Source organism: Apis florea, unplaced genomic scaffold (assembly GCF_048593485.1).
Source record: "Apis florea isolate Af1SG1 unplaced genomic scaffold, ASM4859348v1 contig_3756_pilon, whole genome shotgun sequence".
In the NCBI taxonomy this organism is placed as follows: Eukaryota; Metazoa; Arthropoda; class Insecta; order Hymenoptera; family Apidae; genus Apis; species Apis florea.
In genome coordinates this window covers 689,687-715,389 of record NW_028256838.1, presented here as the reverse complement: position 1 = coordinate 715,389, position 25,703 = coordinate 689,687, and the positions used below count along the sequence as shown (strand labels likewise).

Sequence of the window (25,703 nt, the reverse complement as noted above, 5' to 3'; positions counted from 1 at the left end):
GACAATTCAAACTTAAAACATTTTCGAATAAATTCGCTACGATGAATGTTTTAAGATATTATATAGTATAAGTGATGAAGTAGTGAAATAGGTAGGCCATCTTATATAATTATTCTTATTTCTTTAAATATTATTTACATCACTATTTTTTATTTCTTTTTTTTTTTTAATGTAGCTTAGTCATATGATATAAAATAACTTAATATTTCAGGAAATGATAACTTCTGATAACAATAATATTATTATTATAATTTATCGATATACTTGAACTATTTAATGATGTTAATCAATACTGTGTTTAAATATTAAAGAATTTTTATAATTCTTCATCATAGAAGCGGGATATATCTATTATTTTCTATTCTGACACCCAGACAGAACTGACGGCCTAATTCTCTATTTCTTTCGTATACATATACTCATACTTCAACATGCTAAATGTATCGTTATTCATGTAGATATACATGGCCTGCTATTTACATATGTGTACTATGTTATATGCAATTTATTTTTACGGTCTATATTCTTTTATAAGCAAGTTAAATAAATTGCAAACAAATACAATGATTGATATACTATTTAAAAATAAGTGAAAAGAAAGTCGTTTATTAGAGAGAAAATGATTTCTCGTTCAAAGATAAATTTCGATATCAAATTTATTTTTTCTTTTTTTTTTTTTTTTTTTTTCCCTACTGTTTTTAAATTCTTCCTATAAATGAAACAAAGCAGAATTTAAGCGTGTTCCAATAAAGAAAAGTTTTTTCATACGACGATGAGTTGACCATCCGTGCTTCATGAACTCGACGGTGAATGGCTGAGAATGCAACTTTCCAGAAATTTAATTCAAAGTTTTGGAACGTCTAGTGCGCTGCTCTCAGTTTCTGCTACGTATTAGGGTGTCTTATCGCAAGTTGTACGCTCTACGTTATTAACAATATATCAGGAGTTTGTACATAAAGGCATACTTTCAATCTACAAGAGAATGCTTTACTTAACATTTTCTTTAGGGCATGTCTCGATGGAAATTTGATCAATTTTATTATTTTCCTCTTCTTATTATCTTCAACGTGACTGGATTTTGTGCGCTTCTATACACATACACACATATATATATATATATTCGTTACCTATTTACTTATTTTCACACATCAAAAATTCACTTTAAAATAAATGAAAGTTAAATATATTTTAAAAATACATACATACCATACGTAGATACAATAATTTATATAATATTTTGATAGAAGATAAGATACGTAACATGTAAAAGGTTATCGTATTGAATTGAAGGATTTGCAACAAAGTAATTTATTTTATAATTCTTTTCGATACTTAAAACATTTATAATTGGATTATGATTTAAATATTGTCTGAAAAAGTTATTCCGTTTCATTATTATTAATACCTTTTAACATTTAAATTATCAACATTCTTATTCGTGAAAATAAAATAAAATTTAAAAGAAATTGAACATTTTCCCTACTTGTTGCGAATCCTTTCATCAAATACAAAGCAGAATACACCGAATCAACACGAACAAATATAAATGTGATTATCCAATTTCATCCTCCAAGAAGCTCATGGCATGCACATCTTTTGGGCTGACCCTCGTATATGCACGTATAGTAACTATTTTTTATATTCACGATATACACATACTGTAACTCGTTTCGTTGTACTTTCGATCCACATCATACATGGTAATTTTTTTTTCCAATTTTTTTTTTTTTTTTTTTTTCTCTTTTCACGTTTGATTTCAAACTAGCATTTCTCTCCATAACCGACCGACATCTCTCCTCTAACAGCATTTTACATAAGTGCTATAATAGACCAAACTAGAGCCCGCTTCTCCTTTACATATCCGTGAATTAGAACTGTCTCTGCGAGTATCAAACTGCGTTTTAGAGCCGGAGTAGCGGCGAGGAAGGACTATCGCCAAGCCAAAGCAGCGACTACGAGGATCAAGAAGAACTTGAGAATCAACATCCGGCCGCCGTACACACAGTACGTGACATATACAACTCCTCCTTTCACAAATGTCTCCTTTTTCTCTACTTTCTGTCCTTTATTGTCGTCGTCGTCGTCGTCGTCATCGTCGTCGTTGTTGTTGTTGTTGTTGTTGTTGTGTTGTTGTTGGCATACTGTGTTGCATGATCATGTGGCTATTTATTTAGAACGAACCTTCCTTCGAACGTGCAGTAGTGAAAACTACTAACAAGCAATATATATTTGCTGCAGTTGTGTGCGGGATTGATTCTAAACTTCGGCTCGAGTCGGAAAAATTCGGGCGGGATCGGATACGATCTCGATGTTGCTCGGGATTCGAGCTGACTTCGGGTCGACTCGGCAATAATCGAACGTATTCGGCTAATGGGTTTAATAAGCTGATTGGAAGTACGTTTCTGACGCTTAAACCGATCGCATCCGAGCTAATCCGAAGTCAAACTGGAATCCGAATCTATGTTTGCAATCGATTTTTTCAGAATTCCAAACAATACGAGATTATAATTCGTAACTTCGAGTTGTTTTTCTGTATTACTTCTGGATTAAAACTTTTAGGAAGGGAAAATAGATTTTCGATAGTTCGAAAATTGTTTTTGGAATTTTGAAAACGTAAATCAAAAAATCGTAAATTCTTAACTTAACCTCCAATATTTTCATACTCTCGCACAATTCTGCCACTTATATTATTAGATTAATAAAAAATAATGTCGGTTTCATCGAAGTTAAAATAAGCAAGAGATAAATTGTTGCCCAAATCTGTAATTGATCCATGAAATTATTTTGAATCTTTCTTATATGCGATAATAATTGTTTCTCACTTGTGTGAAGGAGAAAAAAAAGGAACAATACAATCGACATTATCTTTTTTATTCTTCCAATACGGTATAGTTGTGCTTCCCATTTTCCAAAAATTCATTATAACGAAATATTTAGGATATTTTCCTTCCTTAATTTCTTCAAATTTCTTGCACCTTGTCTATCTTATGGGGTAAGTAATTTATTCATACATCTCTCGCTCGTTTCACTCATTTCACTCATCTGGTTGATCGTTTCGTAGCAAAGCTTTCATGCCAATTGTTTGATTTCTGGTCTGGTTTTTAAAAAACACTCGCTCTTTTAAATTTCAAGCCAGATCGGTGAAATTGCCATTAGTGTCAAATCGCATGCGAGCTTTCTCTTCGTTCAAATTGTCAATTGTATTCGTGCTACCATATTGCCATCGATTAGATTTGATAGTAGAATTCAAAGACGTATACATAAAACACGAAAGTAGACGCTTTTTTTGAACATGATCACGAAATATACAGCCATACACGTGCGTCTACTCCACCGACAAGTCGACAACGACGTCACGCAGGCCCAAAGCCGAGGTTCGATAGCCTCTGCGAGTCTTCCATGGTCGTGCCTTACGCATAATCGTTGCATGTTCTCAAAAACCACAGAAGAATCGTCACAATAATCACGAGAAAGGATCCAAATTTCAGTCTCCCTTGTAAAAAGACTTCATTGACAGACTTGTGCAACTCGATCGAGGAGTCGTGCGAAACGAAGAGCTCGAAATTTCACTTTTTTTCTAATAATCCATACAATTTTATTTGCTGTGCCCTAATTTTCAAAAATTCACGAACACATTTTTAATAAAATTATACAAATACATCTTAATGTATTTGATCTTAATCTTCGTTACCATTTAATAAAACCACAGTATGAAAAATCAAAAATGGGCCCTCGTTCCGTGCACCTCTTCGATTCTAATTAAACGTATTGTCCTCTTTTCATTTCCATCGATACAAGCAAAGAAACTCCAAGTGAAACTCCCCCAAAAACTTTTCGACGTTTACGAAATTCTCGATTCGAAATTTCCAGTCAGAAGCTAGCGCCCTGCTCGAGGGGGACGCCAGGGCGGGGATCGCGGGCCGTGCGAGAAATTTGAGGCACGACGTGCAGCGGAAGATTTCAAGGCTGCGCCAGGATCGCGCCTCGTCGGAGGCCTTCCCGTGCAGCGCGAGCAGCGTCGAGAGTCTGCCAAGCGGAAGCGGTTCGAGCACGCAGGCACTTGTGCGTGCAGGAAGCAATCACAGTTCGATATCCTGCGAAGACAGGGACGCCATCAGCCCAACGTCCGTTGGACCCGTGCTGTGCAGAGCCAGGGCACTGGTCGATTACACGCCCAGCCCTTACGACAAGGAAGCGTTAAAGTTTAAGGTTTGTTCTCGATTCGTGTGCAATCAGCAAAGTATCATCGTTTCCTTTGCAAAAATTATACGTTAAATTTAACTGGAACTCGGGCGGAATATAAAGAATTGATATAAGATATATATTTAAAAAATTCATTATATACCTTGGATAAAATACGAGGCCTGTTTTCAAACCTGTTTTTAGAGAACATTTGCGTAAGATATTATAGTAATTAGGAAACATTAAAATATAAGATTCTTTTTATTATATGCCTTGTTGAATTATCTTTTTTTGTAAAATATTACAATGCTTCTTACCAATAAGTATTTACGTATCCATTGATAAAAAAGGCTGTGCCTCAGCATTGCCCTATCATCCCCTCGAAAGAATTAAACTTGTATATATTTGTTTCGAAACAAAATTCAATGTTCCTTCTTTCTCAAAATTCTCTCTCTTTCTCTCTCTCCCTCTACACGACTTGGAGATAATAATGAATCGCGAGGAAAACACGAGCATCGGATCCGATTCCGCGTGCACTTGGCTCGAATTAGAAATTGCAAGAGGTTCTCGAGGTTTTTCCGCGTGGAAAGTACGTGGAAAGAAGCGAGTTGCAATTGTGGCTTTTGTTGCAGAAGGGAGACATCATCGACGTGGTACAAATGAACAAGAGCGGGCTGTGGAAGGGTGTTTTGCACAACAGGATAGGCCACTTCAAGTTCATAAACGTCGAGATACTAAACGACAGGGTTCCAAGGCGCGGCGAGCCCGAGGGGCGGGGGAAGTGGGGCCAGAGGTATAGGCAGAAGCCCGGTTCCGTTCAAGAGCTCTTGCAGAGAATGAATCTTCAGGTAGAGAGCAATATCTTGCCACGGCTCGAACAAACTGATTCGCATTTGCATCGCTTCGAATGCAAAGCAGGGAAACCTGCTTTTATACGTTTCTTTATTCGCCCGTGGACCTCTCTCTTTTCATCCATATCCCATCCCCGCCTCCCTCCCTCGCGTGCACCTTTTATATCGCTTACAATACACAGTTCCACGAAAACTTGGCCTGTTCCTTTTTTCGTCGACACTTTTTTTTTTTTTTTTTATATCCATCTTCCTCCTTTCCTTATCTCGTCCTATCGATTTCCCGCTTCCCGCTTTTATCTCGTTCTTATCCCGTTCTCCGATGTTACCGGTGATGAATGTTCAACTTCCTTCTCTCGTTAACCGTTGGAAATTTAGAAGGTGGACGTATGTAGGAAGATGTTTGTGCTGTGTTGAATTCATTCGATTAAGTACTAATGGAATGAAAATGAAATTGATTGATCAATAATGATGTAATCAGTGTAAACCTATCTTTGGAATTTTTAATTAATATTAATTTGTTTTCTTTTTTTTTATTATTATCTTTTTTTTTTTATTATTGTGGCTGTAAAATTATTCGATCATACTTTGGATTATTGATCGACAAAGCAGAATTGTATCAATCACTCCCTTTAATATTCTATGCAAGCTGAATTTTCAAATTTTCTTACTTAATATTAAGTGTAATTCAGTGACATATTGAAATTGATCAATTCTATTGTAATTTATTATTTGATTTCTGAAGAGAAGAATCATTAATATTAATTTAATCATATTTTGATATTAAAATTTTCAAAAGGAATTTTAAAAAAAGTGGAGCTGACACTGTGAATGTGATTTATAGCACTCTAGATAGTAGTTTTTAATTGTAATACTGTTAACTTTCTTCTAATAATAAAACTGTTCTCTATTATTGATTCGATTTGATTATTTATTTGATTTGATTATGAATTGGTTACACGGAACGAAAGTGGAAATAATGAAACTTTATATTTTTGCAGGAACACATTCCTGTTTTTGTATTTAACGGATACGAGGATTTGGAACTCTTCAGGGAAATTGAAGCCGCGGATCTTGATTACTTGCGTATACATCAGCCAGAACATCGTGCTAAGATACTTACAGCTGTGCAACTATTAAATGATCTTCAATGTGAGTTTCTAGAATTTACATTTCCTTTCCCAATAGTAATTAAATTCGTATCTTAGTTTACTATTTGTCTTTTTTAGTAGTTTTAATTTAATTATTTAAGAACAAAATGAATTATAAAAAATTTACGATTATTTGAGTTTCTTGAATCTTTTAAAATTACTTGAAACATTTCGGCATGAAATATTACAAAGAATTGATCGATAATAAAATTACGATTGATTTATATAGTTTTATATTAAAGATGTGTAACCAATTTTCTTCTAAATTAATAAATATAAACCAAAAGATCGTAACAGCAAGGTATATCGTTGTTTCGCGTGTTTGTATAAAATTATTTACACATTATATCAATTTTTTTATAATAAATCTCTCGATTTAGAAAAGAATCAAATCTTGCAGAGAAGAAATTAATAAAATGTCATTAATTAAATTAACGACTACAAAGAATAACAAAAAAATCCAATGACAATAATATTGACAATAATATATACCTCTTAAAAATATCTTAATTTTCCAACAAGATTCAAATCCAAAAAAAAAAAAAAAAAGAAAATACAAAAACTACAAATAGAAAATATTTATTAGGTAAAATATTCTCATTAATACGAATTTTCAAATAGCAAATTGAATACTACACGACTTCTTCTGTTCTGTTCTAATAGCCGGAAGCGAGGGCGATTTAGCTTCAAGCTCGGAGGGTGACGAGGTAAGTCGACTGGTCTTAACCTCTGGCCAGACATCCGGCCATTGTTCACCGTTTAATCGTCGCCAGTTCCCGCGGGACTCTGGCTGTTACGACGCTCACAAGAATCCCACTAGCCGGCGAACCGTAAGCCCGGAATCGGCAACGACTACCAAGCTGCCCAGGGAGAACAATCTCGATTCCGCGGCGCCTGCGAAGAGCGTAAGCGGCGTCAGCACAGAGGGGAGCACGGTGGCCGACAGCAAGGACGACTTCCATCCCAACATACCCATCACGGCCAACGTGGCCGGGCAGAAGGAGGGCCAGTTCGATAAATCGCCGTTGCTTCGTAGCGGGAACGTTCGGTTTATCGCGAAAAGGGGGAATTTCGGCGAAACGGTGGTGATCGAGGACGCGTGCGAGGGTGGGCAAAAACTGGGGGGCATGGTGAAGTACGTGGTCGGAAGCGGTGACCTTGGCCTCGAGAACAGCGGAAATATGACAGGTCTTGGACAAAGGGGTTGCCTGAGCGAGAAATCGAGCGACTCGGGCGTCAGCTCGTCGAGCATCAGCTCTGCACCGCCACCTAGGGACAAAGTTCTTGCCAACGTTGCTTCCGACTCGCCCACCAAGAACTTTGGCAATTTCACCAGAGCGTCCCCCACCTCTCAGCCGGCCGCCAATAAGAGCCAGAGCGGGGAGGCCAGTTACCAGTAAAGGAGCGATAGAGGAGGATAGAGGAGGAGAGGAGGCCGATCCCGATTCATCTTGCCTTTGCATTGTATTTTCATAAGTTTCATTGTAAATTATTGTACACTACACCACGCGATAGTGTAAACGCGGATTTTAAAAAGATTGTTAACAAGCATTAACAGTGCAATTTCGACGGAGTTCTTCTGCTGTATAATCCGTAAGTATTCACACAATTGTCCGAGAGGAGACGTTTTAACCTCTTCGACGGCTTGATTCGAAGGTATGCGAAAGTGTAGTATATGAATATGTAGTACATTGAGGAAAAATATAGGTTTTCGTACCAGTGAACGAAATGATCGAAATTTCGAAAGGATACGTACACAAACGCGAGATTGAGGAGATTGCCACATGTTTCACGCTCGTTTGTATAACTATTTTGTAATATACTTTCATTGTCTATTTTGAGAACTAACTAAACAAAACATACTATCTATAATAATGAATGTTCGGAGAAGGGTCAACTTGTTGAAACTTATTGAGACGACTTATTGAATATGACTGAAATGATTTATAAAATGTTATGCAGTGATATATCTAGTATTCCTGTAATTCAGTTTATCGAAACGAACTTGAAACCGGAACGTGGAGAAAACGGCAGTAAACCGAGAAACGAGCTTAAACGGAAGATGCACGTACGGATACGGAATCCTTTCGTGCGATTCACACGTTCAAAAACCAATCAATGAATAGCGGTTGCTCGGTGTTTAATATTTTATTTCCTCGTTAAAGCCAATATATTTCTTCTCTTGTTTTTTATTTTTTTTTTATTTTTTTTCAACCCATCCTTGAATCGAAAGGAATAACGCTTCGCTAACTTTTATTATCTCGTCGATTCTTTGTCCTTGTTATTTCATAATCAAAACTGCTGTACGGCTGCTCGTTATTTTTTTTTTTTTTTAACGAGAATTCCAGCTTTATCTCGATATTGGATCAAAGCTTTCCACGTGATTATTTTTCACTCCGAGTTTTTTATGATTCTCGGTAAATGAGACGATGAGGAGGAAAGGAGGGGCGGGGCGGGGAGGGACGGGGGGGGGGGAGGCGAGCCAGATATAAAAATTTATACGGCCTCGACGAGAGTAACAACGTTTGTATCGTGCACGAACGGAATAAAATTTTTGGCAGTACGATGAAATGTCGAGAGGAGCCGAGTCACACTGCCAATCATTTCATGATCTCGTCTATCGTTTTCAACGCTCGTAACAATTACTAATGATAATATTGTGATAAGATTGCATTTACGTCTTAAAATAATTTTTTGTAAATAGATTAAAGGACTCGCAATAGAGGATTCGTCTTTGCAATTTGTATACAATAAGCGAAACAGAGAACAGAGACTAATAATAATGAGATGTTTAACGAGAAATAACGAGAAGAGGCACGTTGATCTGTCAATTCAACAGTTGGACTTCGATCAGCTGTTTCAGCTGCCTATATTATGAGAAATGGAAACTTTTTTTTTAGATTAAAGACTGCCAACAGATTAAAACTTTTTGAACACGTGATAAAAATGTTTGTTTACTATTGTTTTCGAGACTAGTTTACTTTAATGAAAAGTACGCATGACTTAACGATTAAACAGTTGACGGAGAAATGTGAAAGATAAGGATATGTAATGAAAAAGAGAGAGAGAGAGAGAGAGAGAAATTTGTCGTTGAATCTTATATTCTAAAAAATTTATTTATTCGAAAATCGAAGTGAAACTGAGAAGTAATCAAGTTGGATAAAATAATAAAATAAAATGGTAATGTAATATACAGTTTAAATAATATTTTTCCTCCTTCGGATCGAAACTGCATTGCATTGTTATTACAACTTTTGTGCATGAAATAGCGACTCTTTCCAAATTTCGAGACAGAAAAATGATAGTTAATCAATATAAGTTATCAAAATAACCTTTTATAAAATTATTTTATCCAATCTTATTGCGACTAATTGATTTTCCTAATGTTTTGAATTACATCGATAATAATTTTTCATATGAAATCAAATACTACATTTACTAGTACATGATCGACAATCCCCATCATCGAGGCAACTTAAAAGTTAAAAAGTTCTTCGAAAAGATGGTAAACTGTACATGTGTATATTGACTATATACCACAAAGCAAAACGTTCAAAGTTACAAAGTTTTTGTATGTATATATACAGCACACATAGAAACCTAATGATGTTTTATATTGAATCCAACCTTTGCCAAAATTTTAGACTATGACAAATCTATACATAAAAATATACATATGTTATATATCACACCGTTGGCTCTTATGTACATCTTTTGTATAGTGTAAAATGATCGACGAATTTAAGGGGGAAAAAAAAAAGGGAAAAGAAAAAGAGGCGACAGAGGAACGAGATCAGGAATGAAACTCGAGGATGGAAAACTCGTGAAAGAGGAAGAAAGGAAAAGAAAAAAAAAAGAAAGAAAAAGGGAAAAATATCGAAAGGACACGATTATCAAAAATAACGATCTAAGAACTTCTATTGCATATGTAAATAGAATATATTAAAAATATATATTCGTTTCGATAGAGCGATTCGACGACTATCCAAAATGGCGGAGACTGATGAAGCAAACGTTAGAGAATCTTATAGACTTTAATGAAAAATGCATGTTTACCTTCTTCATTATTATCGATTTACAAAAGTAGCTTTAGGAGATTTAATCCCCTTTTTGTAACAAGTCTTGTTACGCTTTTTTCGTACGACCATTGACGAATAGAGCATCGATTCTATATTAAAAAAAAAAAAAAAAAAAAAAAAAAAAACTTTATAGAGATATATAACGAAAAAACTCTGAACACCCGTGATTCAACTTTGGGCCTAAAGAGGCCTAAGAAAATTAAAAAAAAGAAAAAAAAATATATTAAAATAAGTTGATACACACACACACATACACACACACACGCTGCTTCCAGAATAGCGATTGTTTTATAATACGTACTTTATCGATATACCGCATTAAGTGATGTTGTATTGCAAGGTTTCGATCGTATCTGAACGATGAAAACGATGTTTGCTTGTGTTTATGATTCAACTGCTGACATCAAGTATCGTCTGTAACGTCCAACGAAGGCACACACTGTAACAGGAAATTTTAATGGTTTTTTTTTTTCGCAATAAAAGAAATAAAAAATAAAGAGAATAATCCAATACCAAGATCTTCGTTACTTAACATGCACACAAATTACGATAAATGCTATAGTTGGTCCGTTCCATCGAGAATAATATTGTAGAGAGCGAATCAAAAAAAGAAAAAACGAAAAAAATGTAAAAACAAAACAGTAAATGCAGGATGAATAGAAGAGAGAAAGAAAGATAGAGAGAGAGAGAGAGAGGAGAGAGAAAATGCACGCAAAAGTGAGAGTGTGTGTGTGAGAGAGAGAGAGAGAGAGAGAAAGGGAAATGGAATACGTGGAAAAAATGTTAAAAATTAGTAACGTTTTGAGAGTATGATTAGATGCAAAAAAAAAAAAAATAATAATAATAATAATTTTATTAGTTCGAAAAGTATGCAATGTTTGATGTAAAAAAAAAAAATCAGATTCGTTATAAAAATAGATGCAGTGAATTATAATCGAAAATAAGTAATTTGAGAAATAGTTACACGAAGATAAAGATGTCTTAGTAAAAAAACGTTAAGTGTGTTTGTGTGCGATTCGAATTTCGAATACTGAACTGAACGAATGGACGATCCGTCTTCGTCCCGTAAGGATCGATTATTTAATGGTGGACACCGTGGAATCGAAGAAAAATCTAAAAAATCACGGTGTCTAGTGATTTTGTCGCTAAATCGCTAGTGAAGAATGAAAGAAAGAAAGAAAGAAAGAAAGAAAGAAAAAAAAAATTATTAAGCATCTACTTAGCGGTCTAGTCCATTTTTTTCTTGCAAAGTTTACAATTTGATGCGATATATGTATAATGTACATAAATTAAAGGGATAAAACACACACACACAGGATTAGGGAATGGCAATCGCGTCAGCGTGAGTTGCTGATAACATTTTTATAAGCTGATTTTTGTATTTATTGATTAATTGCGGGTTTTATAGAGATTAATAAATTCGTAATTCTTATCGTCTCTCAGTTCTTGTATGGTTTCCAACAAGTGTTAATTTATTGACTGTGAATAGAAATAAATGACGAAAGATTCAAACGGAATGTTGTTATTATTTCTCGTCCATCTTCTTATAAATTAATTCTTCTCCAAGCTTTTTTGGTGATTGATGAAAAAATCCTAATAAATAAATAAAATGGGCCAAAAAATTAATAAAAAGTAATTCTGATTTAAAAAACAAACAATTGTAAATAATTTACTATTTTCAAAATTACAAATTTGATTAAATTAAATTAAATAAAATAGTAAAGTTAACATATTAAAAAGTTGATACTAATTTAATATTCTCAAAAATTATACATATAAATATATTATATAATTTTGTACATATATATCGTATAACAAGAGAGTGATTTATTTTTATAATTAAAAGTTTTACTTAAATTATATTATTTTTAATATTTTTATTAATCATGCATATAAAAAATTAGAAATAACACCATCAAAGTTTTTCCTTTGTTAGTTACAAATTGATCGAAAAAACTTTATTCAATTTTATATGCATCTATACACTTTTGAATTGTACCATGCTGCATATTTCTTCATACAATCTAGATAAAGAATTTAAAGCATTGGAACAGACATTTCGTATATATCATCCTAACACTATTTTATGGGACAAGTCTGGATCATCCCTGATTTGGCATCTTATTCCAGTATTGAATCGAACAATCGTAGACGCGATATGCAAAAGTTTTAACAAAGAATATTTAACGAAGTTTGTATCACTGTTTATTCCTATTTTTTTTAATTATTTAATTAATAGGTAAAAAGACTATAATCTTTTTTCAACAATTAGTAAATGATTGTTTAAATTACATTTGTATTAAAACTTTTAAAAATAAGCAAAATATAGAAATTCTTTTCATAGATAAACTAAAAAACGAAAAGATTCGAATTTTGTTATCGATATAATCACAATTTTAAATTTTCCTTTTCAAAATAAACATCTTATAAAATCAATCAAAATTATTGTTATATCTTTTTCACCCTAATAATTGATTGATCCTCGATTCATGCTGAAACGCGAAGAATAATTGAAACATGGAAGAATGAAAGGATAATAAATAAAAAACTTCCGATTGGAGAAATTTTTGATTTACAAATAAATAAATGAACGATACGCGTCTACAATTTAAATATTAAATTTAAAAAAAACGTCGTCAAGTGTTGTGAAACCGGAAACGAAGGAGGAACGAAGAGTTTCGCATAGGGAAAGTTAATCAGAGGAATTTAGCCACTGCACTGTTTCCATTTCATTATTCGGCCGGTTGTGAAAAAACATTTCTCAGATTATTACGCGCGCGGGCTTTCAGAGATGAAAAATGCAGGGGAACACGCTGTCAGAGCAGCGTGCAGCGCTGGCCTTTTGAATGGGGGCCTCGTTCACCGAAAAGTGTGTCATAAAAGGGATACTCGTCAGTCGAATGAACTTTCAAAGAAAGTGTGATAAAAAGCGTTTAGTAATGTATGTAAATGCACCCTCCGAGAATCATTTCGAACGTAACGGCGTGTACGTGCCTATTCGTATAACCTTTATTTCGGTACCCCTAAGAGAGCCTCCAGCTTTACTTTTACTCGTGCGCGAGTAGATTATGGCGGGTAATAACTCGGCTCGAGTTTTCTTTCCCGGCTAGCAGGGGAGGCGCTCGCCACCTAAGTAAATTCGTTGCCCGTTGGGGTTGAAATCTAATTTAACTTTTAGAGTCACCCGGAGAAATTACAATGATTTCCACCGATACGGGGATTGCGTGTAAGTTTCCTAACTTCGCTCTATTCCCTAATTTTTTCCTCGGCGCGATGAAACGAAGCGAAAATTTGTTAGCTCAACCAGTCAATTTTTCCGGGAGAAATGTCGAAGGAATTTAATTTTGAACGGGGTGGTGTTCAGGTATCGAGAATCTTCGAATCACATTCTAGCTCTATTTTCTTATTGACTCGAGATTGGCAAATATTGAATCTTCCATCAGTATCGTAATTGATAATTCTTAGATGATGGTTCCTAATTTTTCTTCAGAGAGAGAATATTATATTTGTGAAATTGTGTATCTATTTTTTGTTAAAAAATTTATCTCTACAATTTGATTATATAAAATATAAAAATGTAAAAAGAAAGGTGTCGTGAACGAGGCAAAAAACTGTCTTATTGTTAGATAGAGAAATTTAATGGCGAGAAGAAACGATTCATCTTCTCGTTTTCTCCCCACCGAAACAATTTTCAGTTATTCTATGTATTCCGGATCGATGGATTGCCGCGTGTGCTCCAACAACATCAAAGGGATCGTTATGAGGGAGGAGAGGATGAAAGGAAATAGGGGGAGAAAGGAAGAAGTTGCGGAGACCAAAGCCTTATACCGTTTTCTGCGGGGACGAAATCGTCCTCGAAAAGGAAAAACGATTAGGAAAAGAGGGAAGATCGTTGGAACACGCAATATTCCATCTCGTAACCAGAACCAGCCCACTTCACCGGATATTCTTCCACGTATCTTTCCGGTGTCGTCGAAAATGATGGAAGGAGGGAATACCGTCCAGTGGCGATTTCAAGGAAGAGTAGCCAAAGATATTATTGCGGACATTGGATACTCTTGGAAAGCAAAAGAGAGAAGAAATAATTGGAGATTGCAGCGTGTGATAAAGGCAAATCCTCTGATATTTGATCGAGATATGATTTGTATAATTGGTTTCATTATTTATTGAACATTTGTAAGATTTTTTAATCGGTTAAAATTTAAGATAGATCTTTTTATATTTTGACAGCTAATAACAATTTTTTTTTAATTTTTTTATTTGTAATATTTTAAATTCTATTAAAAATTATTATAATTAATAGTCAATTTGATATAATGATATAATCTACAATAATAATGTTACAAATGAACTTACATCTTTAATAAAAACTTATAAGAACTTTTATATACGATTGTCAAATGTTCTCTCCATTTCTTTTGCATAAATTTCAATTTTAAATTAAAATTTGACGAGGATATAATTTTTATTCAAATGTGACAGTTGGCTAAACTACGTCCAAAGTTGTTACATGTCGCACACTAATGGAACGAATATATTACGAGCTGCATCACGACAATAGACCAAACCACAGGAAGCTAATTATACTCATCAAAGCGTATCAAATATTTACGTAATTATACAATCACGCACTGGTGCAACCACTATCACGTATTATTCTTCGTATAAATGAATTACGATAATCCGTAATACCAAAGATTACCAAAATTCCTTCACAATTCGTTAAAAATCAATTATCGAAAAAATCTTTTTTAGAAACTCGTAATTTATAATTTGCAAAAAGAAAAAAAAAAGTATTTGCAAACATAAATTAAATTCATGGCACGTTTGCTTACAATTTTTTTATGCTCGTTTCAATCTCTAGAATCATCCTTTAAATTTTGTCACCTGCATATATATACCGATGATCGATGACAACGAATTATCGAAATTTTTCTATTAAAAATCTATAGTAAAAAAGTTCCTCTATTCTAAAAAAAAAAAAAAAAAAAAAGAAATATAAAATCATTCCCTCGATCGGTAATAGTGGAAAAAAATATTTCAACGGATGAACCATCTATTTGTCAAAGATGACTCGGGCGGAGCGTGAGAGACAGTCACAAATGGCGGCCATCGGTATAAGAATTACTTTCAACGCGAGATTACGTGAAAGTAAATCGCACACATATCTCGACAATCCAACGTGGGCCGCTTATGGATGGATGTTTAAGAGGAAGGAATCCGTGGAATGATGATCGATTCGTTAAATTAGAAGTGGATTACATTTTTCGTCCGTTGGATATTTTTTTGACAAATACCGCGAATCTTTTTTCCCCGATTTAAGCCAAGAACTCGAAGGCTCAGTGCAACAAAGAGACCACGTAATATCGGCAATTGAATCCTGGCGGATAGAGTGGGGAGATTCGTAACGGGATTTTCGACCGCCTGTCTCGCTCAATACGGGATAAGCCGCGCGGACTTTTCAGGCTGAATGAAGTCAAGTGGTATCGAAAGATTTTTTAAAAAAGAGCGATCAATCGACAATGCGCGAAACACAGTCAAAGGCTTGATATATACGATTCATCAGATACATTTCGGCCGACAAACGATTTCCCTTCTTTTTATCTTTTTGTCGGCTCTCGTGTAAATAAAGAATTGAATTTATAGATGTTTGCATTGTGTTAAATCTAATATCTGCAATTTATATGCGGAAATAAAAGGATTGGAGTTACGGATATTGTAAAAATCACTTTGATGCGTTATAATATATAGAAAAAAACGTTCTTACATATACTTCAAGTTTTATTTTGTATAAAGAAAACATTATGCACGAGTGAAGGTAATTCCTACAAGAAAGTGTTCTACAAAATTATTCATGTCTAAAATATTAATATATTATATGTAAATATACGTGAAGAAAAGGTATGAAAAGGTGTTTCACAGTCATTGAAATTGATATAGCTTTAAAAGTTCAAAGTATTTCGTGATCTCAGAGGTTACAATCGGATGGTAATGGTAACAAGTTGTATTATTTATATTACAATTAAGATTATAAGTAGAGAATCTTTCAAGATGTTTCGAGATATTGAGCTGGAATTATAATTAAAACAGAGCTATATTGATTTATAATTTCTCGAACCGAAGATAAAGGAAGGAAATACATCGATAGGCGGGAATCTTGCTCTGGGATCGCAAAATGTCTGTCCATGTTCGGCGATACGTAACGAGATTTTCGGTCATTCGTTTCTAACGATGTTATAATGAGGTTCGACACTTGAAATCGATCACAGCGAAGTGCTTCCAAAAGGAAATTACGAAATAAATCCGTGAGAACGATGCTTGATCGAGGACGAGAATCTCTTCAGTGATTGTCAAAATCACTCATTTCGAACGAAGGCTCTGCTTTAATTAAAATTCGCCAACGTTGATAACGAGGATCGATCGTTGCTTGTATAAGTTTCTATGAATAATAAGGAATTGGGAAAAAAGAAAAAAAAAAAGGAAAGATAATCTTTATCTACTTTAAGTTTCAATAATTACACGATCAAAATATTCTTAGAGTTTTATTATTCATTCAATGAGAAATATCGTGTAGATAGGATGGAAGTGCAGTCTCAAATATCAACAATTTGATCAAATATTTTTACAAATGAAAAAGGACAAGTATAATGAAATAATTCGTTAATTTGTTAATACGAGAAAAACAATTATGAAGTTATTAAAGTTTATCATATTTATTATGTCTGATTAATTATTTTTAAATCGAAATAATTTAATCCCCATGAAATGGAATTATAAAAATGTAATATAGAATTAAATTTTAAACGACGTTATTTTTCCCTTTATTTTCTACTCTACTGAATATTCATTTATTCTATATATACTCTCTACTATACATACAATATTCTATACTCTCGATTTTTGAACTTAATCGAAACAATTTGATTTCTTTGTCAAGAAAAATCTCACATCAGAAAAAGAAAAAATGTTGAAAAAGTAGAAAGAATTAGAACGAAAGGGTGATGAGAGTAAATAAAGAAAAAGTGAAACCTATAAGACTCATTCAATTCAAAAACTAATTAATATAATTCAGTAATTCGATTGTTTAAATAATCCAATCGAAAACTTTAGTTTCGAGAGATTAACAGATTTTAAAATATGATCCAATGTATGTCCAATAAACGATTAATCTGATTTAATCCATGCAATTATAGTTGATTAAGTTAGATTCATTTGCTTTCTAACTTTTTATTTCTAATTTCTTGATCTGTACAAAATTATATTTATTTAAAAAAATACTGATTACATCATTAATAAGCATTAATAAGTTTACAAAGATGTCAATAGTGATAAATGAAAATTATTATAGAATTTATACAATTTAGAAGATTTTTAATATTAATTGATTAATAAAAGAATTTTTTCAAAATTCGTAAAATTTTCATAATTCAGTAATTAAACGGTAAACTTACTCCTTTTTTTTTTTGTCTTCAAAAACTTTCAAAATGATTAATCTGTAAATAATTTATATATTTTAAGTATATAATTCTTATATATATTCTATAATGTATATTCTAATTAAACTTAGTATTTAACTAGTAAGTTCATAATTATATAATTTGATGACATAAAACTAAAATATTAAGAAAAATCTTGATATATGATCAAAAAAGCCAATATTTTATATTTGTGTGTAGATTTTATAGCTATGTTTCTAATATATGTTAATATATTATTAATAAATTTTAAGAATTTTATATATACAGATGTATAAAGAATTTTTTTAATTCATTTTTTAAAATTTAAAAACTTATTTTACAATTAATATAACAATATTTAATATATTACAAACAATGCAATTATTTATATTTCGACTTTTTATTTTATTTTCAAAATTAATTTTAAAAAACATCAGTTGTGTAAAGATCGAGTAACATAAAAGGAAGAATTTCCATTATAGAATGTCGAATTCGTAATAAGAATATTTTGTAAAGCTGCTATTGCAAAATACACGGATACAAGAATAGAAACTTGCATTAAAAGACGTGTGTATGTATGTATAAACATAAGAGAGCAAATATCATCCACAAGTGTCTTCTTCGTCTTGCATTTCTTGTTCTCTCTCGCGTCTTAAAGTTTCCACGAAACGCTTTTCATCGTAACCACGTTTTCAGTGGCCAAAAAAGTAAGAAGCATCGAAGAGCATAGAGGAGATTGAGAAAACGAGGAAGAATACAAAGAAACGAAGGAGAACCCATTCAGACAGTTTCCAACTAGTGGATCCCTTGGCAATTGCCTTTGATTCCTTCGACTAATACGAAGAATTTCAATGCTGGACGAATGCTTTACATCTATCTATGATCAAGATCAAAAAAAAAAAAAGGGATAAGGAATGTTTCTTCGATATTCATTGATATTACGAAATATTTATTTGTAACAGTACAAAAAATAAAAATAATTTTCATTTTATCAATAGTTAAGTTCCATAATTGTTCAATAATTTTTTAATCAATTGATGTAACTGGTTATAAAAGAAATTATTATATTATATCATTATATCATTCAATCTAACCTCAGCTAGATCCAAGATTTTAAATAATAGAATAATTGAATTATGATTGAAAAATAGCAATAATCTAGAGAAATTTTTATCTTTATTTTTCTTTTTAAATTAATTCTATTTCTAATAAATTTATTTACAACTAATGATTAAAATATAAGTTTTATTATATTAATACTGTTATTATACAAATCTAACCTTCGCTTTTCGCAAGATGCAATTGTCAATTGATTATGAAAAATGATAGCTAAATTTGAATCAAAAAATTTTTGATAGAAAAAATTATAAAAAATTATATTAGAAACACTGTCAAATCTTCCCAATCATTCTATTATGAAGAATAGAAATACGCAAGATCTTTATCGTGTTAATAGAAATCGTTTGTTTGATTTTAGTAATTAAATAGATTTTAGTAATTAAATAGATAGATAAAGCAAGATTAAATATGATATTTTTACGAAAATAAATCACTTTATGTCATATTTATTCTGTACTTTACCTATAGTTATATTGTATATTCATCATGTATATATCCATCTGAGAACATGAATAAAGCTAACGAGAATTGTGATAATGCTTGGAGCCACCTAGCAGCGGTAATCGGTACCGTGGATCGTCGTGTACGCCGATCGCCACTTCCGGTAATTTGGTCATGATCGTGGCCATCTAGCGATATTAACACGTATTAACAGTCAATCGACAGTCGGCAAAACGTAACATCATTAAAAATTCGTTATTTTATTGTTTTATTAATAATTTTTTAGTAATTTTCATACAATATTTTATTATTCCAATAATAAAATACATAATTTCAGGATTTAATTAAATAAAGATTTCTTCTATATTTGACTATAATTAAGATATAGATAACATGTATAGAAACTATAGAAAGTATTAATATATTGAATCGATTTTACAAATAAAAATAAATACAAAAGTTGATATATAAAAATGTTAATTAAGTCTTATTTATTAAGTTATAAGAAGTAAATAGTAGTTTAAATTGGCATTAGATAAAACGAGATAAAGATATCTACTTTATCTCCGTTTCATTTGTTCTAATATGAATTTAAACTGTTCGTAATTAATAAATAAGCTTTAATCGATATTTTTGTATACCAACTTTTGTATTTATTTTGATCTTTAGAATTGATTCTCTAAAAATATGTCACGAAAATATTGATATTATATTATACAGTAATATATAATAAATATCTTATTAGAGAAAATTAAAATCTATTAAAAATTTAAAATACTACAATATTTTTCTTTTACTCTTGGAAAAGAAGAGAAAAATTGATAAGAACCGGTTTCATCATAAATTTTTAAATTATTTTATTAATTATTATAAAATTGGAGAATTTTATTAAATGAAAATTATCTTAATCCAAAGATTTAAATCCTGTCATTAGCCAGTGTAAAAAGAAAAGGATATCAAGTATTTTGGAATAGCCTAATAAAGATATGATATGCTTACGTATAATTCCAACGTATTATCATTGCAAACAGCCTTTGCACATTTTTGTTGAAAGCATTTCTTCGTTTGAGCAAGCAATTTTTCGTTGTGTACACCATTTCGTATCTACGTTCTCCCACTAAAGTAATTCGAGAAAGTGAGCTGAGCTAAATGGATTGCAATGTCTTGTGGTCTTTTGCACAGTTTAAAACGAATGAATGTGCCAGATGGATTTATGTGAAGTTTTAAAAACTGCTCTTTTCAAAGACACGGTTAAGTCTTGCAATAACAACAACCGTTGAAAAAGTAATCTTATATATAAAACGATACGTTACCACCTGTTTTCTAGAAATTCTTCAGAAAGTATGCAACTTCAATTAAATGTAGACACCTAGATGAAAAGCTGATATATATTAAAGAAGTACAAAACCAAAATTTAAATAATTTTGCATTACAATTCATCGATATATCAATATATATTATTAATGTATCAAAATACAATTACATTTAATTCTTTTTGTGCTTATTTGTTAATGAAAGTGTATATAATTATATGATTCTTTTTAATTATATTATTTAATAGATATTGAAATAAAAATATTCGTACGAGAAAAAATTGAAAATTTACTTACTAAAAGAAAGGAATACACACAAAGAATATAAAACAAATACTTGAAATTTTCTTTTATAAAATAATATTAAAGAATAGAATTCAAATAACTAACTTGATAAAAAATTGCAAAATAAATTGCATTCATTCAATATTAACTATCAATATATAAGTCAATAAACATTGTGCTTCTTTAAAATTGGCAAATATCTGGTTATATCTGAATGATATTGATAATACACAATAATGTCGATAACTAAGAAAGAATTCATTTAAACAAAATGTACGATCTTCAAATAATATCATGCATTAACTTTTAAAATTCAATGTGCCGTTTAAAAAACTTTCATTTAATTCTGAATGCAACTCTTATACCTAATAATATACCTTCTCCCTTCGTTTATTCCGTAAATGAAAAATTACTAACGTTTGTAGCACACAAAATTAGAGAATGAAACGAGCGAATGTGATTAATGATAGCGTAAATTAGTAAAAGCCACTAGTTCACCGTTTCTCTTTTCGAGTTTCTACAACGACTCCCCGAGGAGAAGAAAAGACAACCGAAAACGAACTCGAAAAATGCGGATTCCTTCTTCATAAGAAAGAAATTCACCGCATGCTCGATAATCCAAGCTCGTCAGTTGTTTTCACGCAGATTAAATAAAAACCGTGAAAAACGCAGTCTGCAAGCAAAATGAAAACATGATCATTCTACATTCCAGTCGTTCATGGAATGTATTGCAAAAAAATACAACTTTCGATGCAACAGATTATTAAGCGGTGTTATCTTTCAATCAGAAAGTCAGAAGTAAGGAGATATATTGTTGTCTGTTATAATATTAATATATAAATTAATATAAATCTCTAAGTTTAATGTAGATATAGAAAGTGATATGAATTTTTTGTATAATTTTTATAATATTTGTATTAATTATTGTATAAATTGTTTTAAATTAAATTTGCAAATATTATTGATTTAAAATTACATTATTTATTTGTGCTTATATCATTATAAAAGAAAATACAAAGAAAATATATCATTTTATAATTTCTGGAAAAAATAAGCAAATATTAGAATTTGAAAATTGTAATTACAATTTTATATCAATTGAAATATATCTATTAGAATGTATTAATACAAAAAATTTAAAATTAATTCTCATTTCTTTTGCTAAATTTTTATTAATAAACCAAATAAATAGCAAGTCCATTTATTACACTCATTGAAGATATGAAATTAAAGTTTCAATACTTGTCATTGATTTGTGATTTTCAATTTCTTCCAAATATTTCAAATATATTGAAAATTTTAAAAATAATTTCAAATTCATTTCAATGTAAATAAAAAAATATTTAAATAACGAAATAAAGAATTACAAATCACGTATAAAATAAATTTATATCTTTTAAATGGAGACTATTGAAAAATAAAAGTCTATAATTCATAAAATTAATAAATTATACCTTTATTCCAATTTTAATTTCCCTTAAATACTGATTTTTCGAGATATTCAAGCAGATATATATTACATTATATCATTACGTTCAAATAAATTAATCGTCCAATTAAAAAGCTTAGAATTCTCGTAATCGAAATTCCGTTGCACATTATTTAAATCCATCCCATCGAATACGATTCCATAACGTAGTCAGCTAAGCAGTCCATGTTGCTCTCGAGAAAACTATATCCTTATTTTATATATACTCTATTCTCCGCGGAAAAATATTCGTAAATCGGTTTCGACTGGCAAGCACAACAGGCCGATAAAGCTTCAACCAGGACCGTTAACTGGAAAAAGAGGGCGTAGCTGGCGGTAAGTAAAGAATTCCCTAGGGCACTCGAAATCACCACGTTAATTCTAAGGTGTCTGAAAGTGGCTGAGCCAGGCTTGCGGTATTCTGTACAGGTAACGATGTTTCAGTGTGTGGATACGTGTAAAGAAGATCGGTGAACATCGGCTCCTATTGGTGGATGATGTCAGTAAGCGTACGAGAGAGGTTGGAAATGGCGAGACGGAGGACCCTCCTTGTCTGAGCACTGATGGTGCTTGTGTCAGCGTTGCATCCCATCTCCCTGTCTCACACTTCGCAAATAACCACTGCGATTCATTGTTTAAGCTGAGACAATAAAACGAACAGCGCCGGTCCACGTATCCCGATGTTTAATATTAGCTCCACTCTCCTGTTTCTCGCTCTTATTGTCTCGTCATTCCTCACGATCCAGGTATCAGACGATGAAGTAATTTTAATATCGATGAATTTTCGTATTCGTTGGAATGAAATATTATTTTTTTTAAAAGTATTTAAATCTTGGGTATTTAATATCGAAGCAAATATAATTATTCAGATATTCAAAAGTTGATTCTAAAGATTAAAACAAATGTAAAAATATCAGTTAAGACTTGTTTATTAAGTTATAAGGAGTTTAAGTTGGCATTAGATGGCAAACGAAGAAAGTAAATGAGACAGTGATGTGACAGAGATAAAGCTATCTTACTTTATCTTGCTTCATTTAACCTGAACTTAAACTATTTATAGCTTTATAAATAAGTCTTAATCGACATCTTTATATATCATTTTTTGTATTTGTTTTAGCTTCTAGAATTAGTCTTCCAAAAAATGAAGTGTCGTTGTGTTCCATGAATATTACAGTTTGTATAATATTGGTATAAAATTTTATATTTTTATAATTGTAACTGTTTGAATAAATAGATAAAAGATAAATGATTTATCGACATTTTATTTTTTATAATTTAGTTTAATTATAGAAATTAATCATCTTTTTAAATTCTCACACAAATAATCATACTTAAATAGATAGTGTATCATTTATTGGACAAAAATAAAATCAAATCTGAAGTGTTTTAATTGCAAATTCTTCTATGTTAATATGTTAATAAATAATTTTAGCCTAGTTTTTAATATTTAAATTTAATTATATCATTTAAGTTTAATTATAATATACAAACCTAATTGTCAAGATTGAAACAAGAAATTTACTGTAAATTTCCATTGTTATTCTGCCATGAAATTATCTTATTTAAAGCTAATGATAATTTATAATGTATATATATTTTTTTAAGCTGCACAAATGAATTGCAAAAATAAAACTGAATAGAAATAATGTTCATTTTTATAAATTCTGAATTATTTTCATAATTTTTACCTTTCTAATTTTAAATTATTATTAAATTAAATTAATATTATTAATATTGCAATTTTCATCAAAAATATTTCTTTATTTTTTCTATATCTTTTACTTCCATAAAGTTCAAATATTCTATGCATAATAAACACAGCTTTAAATAAACAGTCAATAAGCATTACATTTAATTCTAACATTTCAATAATTAAGGATGAAACACATCATAGAACAGTAAAGCAAAACGGAATATCCAAAAGGTCTAAATTTGGTTCACAAGCAATGGGAAATAGAATTGGGCGTGGTATCGAAGCTGACGAGAACGAACGGTTCCAATATTGGATGAGATCCAATAACGTTTCAATCATCGAATATATCCTTGAAGAAGCAGACACATCTGGTTGGCTTTAACAATCGAAGCTCATAGAATCATTACACTTCGGCGCAATGTAAACGATATCTTTAGATTCACGTTTATTAGTTAATGAAATCTTTAAACGTTAAAAATCAGATATATTATGAGAATTAATCAAAATATCGAAACTCTGTGTAATTTAATCTATTGATTTAATAAAGATTAAAACGTAATTAATATATATTATTTAATTTATTATGATTATTATGACTTATTACTATGATTTTTTTTTAAATTTTTAGTTTTTATTTATAATTCAATAAATTATAGTAGGACTTGAAAATTCTAATATTAAAATCGATAAAAGTTATATAATAAGATGCAGAATCTTTTTCTCGAAATTTTGAAATGCATTTTATTTTACTTATTAATAAAGTTTGATAAAGCTTTGTTTATAAATTTTAAAACTATTAAGATAATTTTGAAACAAAAATTTAAAAAAAAAGCTTAAGAGAGTATAGTTAACAGAAATTTCAAAACTACCAATCTAATCGATATTCATGTACTTTTCTCAAAATAGATCTACTTCGAAATAAACTGAGCTCATTTCGTTTACAAACATTGTAGAAGACCACGAAAAAGGATTTGTCTACCAACTGACAACTTTTGTGAATCCACGGAACTCCATTTCAACCACGACTAACTTTCCAATCACTGTTTACCTTGATAGGTGGCCTCTATGTTCCTCTTCCACTGAACGAACTTACCGTGTCAGCTAACTTCCAAAAATCACGGAAGCGAAAAGTTTCTCTCAATTTTACAGTTGACGAGGGACAATCAAGGAGCAACTTTTAGCCATGATTGATCAAAGGAATAGAATGTAGAGAATATTTTCATAAATATATGCATTATGATGATATTTGTATATTTATTTCACATTCAAATATGAAATTTAAAAACTTGTTTTTTAATCTGACCATTAAAATTATCGTTTTAATAATATTGTTAACAAAAAAATAACATTAAATTTCTAAATATTACTTTTGATAGCTTTTTAATATTCTTTATAAAATTGAATAGAATAAGAATTACTGGAAGAATAGAATAGAATTTGAAGGATATTATTGAAAGGTTAGCATTTTTGTTTTACTAATTAAATTGAAATTCATTAATTTCTAAAAGATTCTATAACAAATGTCCTAGATATTCTTCTGATATTGTAGATAATATTGTAGATAATATTTTATAAATACGAGATAAAGATTATTCTTCGTAAAAATCAACATGACATAACATTCTTAGCAGACACATTCGTTTTAAGAAGTGCAATAACTATGCGTA

At 31.1% G+C, this 25,703-nt stretch overlaps 1 protein-coding gene and 1 long non-coding RNA gene across 2 annotated transcripts in view; both read left to right on the top strand.

Moving 5' to 3' along the window:
- The window catches only part of LOC100871988 (uncharacterized), an 87,872-nt gene extending 76,100 nt beyond the window's left edge, over window positions 1-11,772 (top strand). The window contains exons 10-15 of the mRNA XM_086914908.1: window positions 1,906-2,004; window positions 3,871-4,209; window positions 4,815-5,030; window positions 6,032-6,182; window positions 6,845-6,888; window positions 6,955-11,772. Coding sequence (XP_086771034.1) covers window positions 1,906-2,004; window positions 3,871-4,209; window positions 4,815-5,030; window positions 6,032-6,182; window positions 6,845-6,888; window positions 6,955-7,581 — 1,476 coding nt within the window. The 3' untranslated portion in view covers window positions 7,582-11,772. The remainder of the gene's footprint in view (window positions 1-1,905; window positions 2,005-3,870; window positions 4,210-4,814; window positions 5,031-6,031; window positions 6,183-6,844; window positions 6,889-6,954) is intronic.
- Window positions 11,773-22,735: 10,963 nt separating this feature from the next.
- On the top strand, window positions 22,736-23,589 carry LOC147656485 (uncharacterized). Its single transcript, XR_015294344.1, has 2 exons — window positions 22,736-23,089; window positions 23,461-23,589. It is a non-coding gene; the product is annotated as an uncharacterized LOC147656485 (long non-coding RNA).
- The last annotated feature ends 2,114 nt before the right edge of the window (window positions 23,590-25,703 follow it).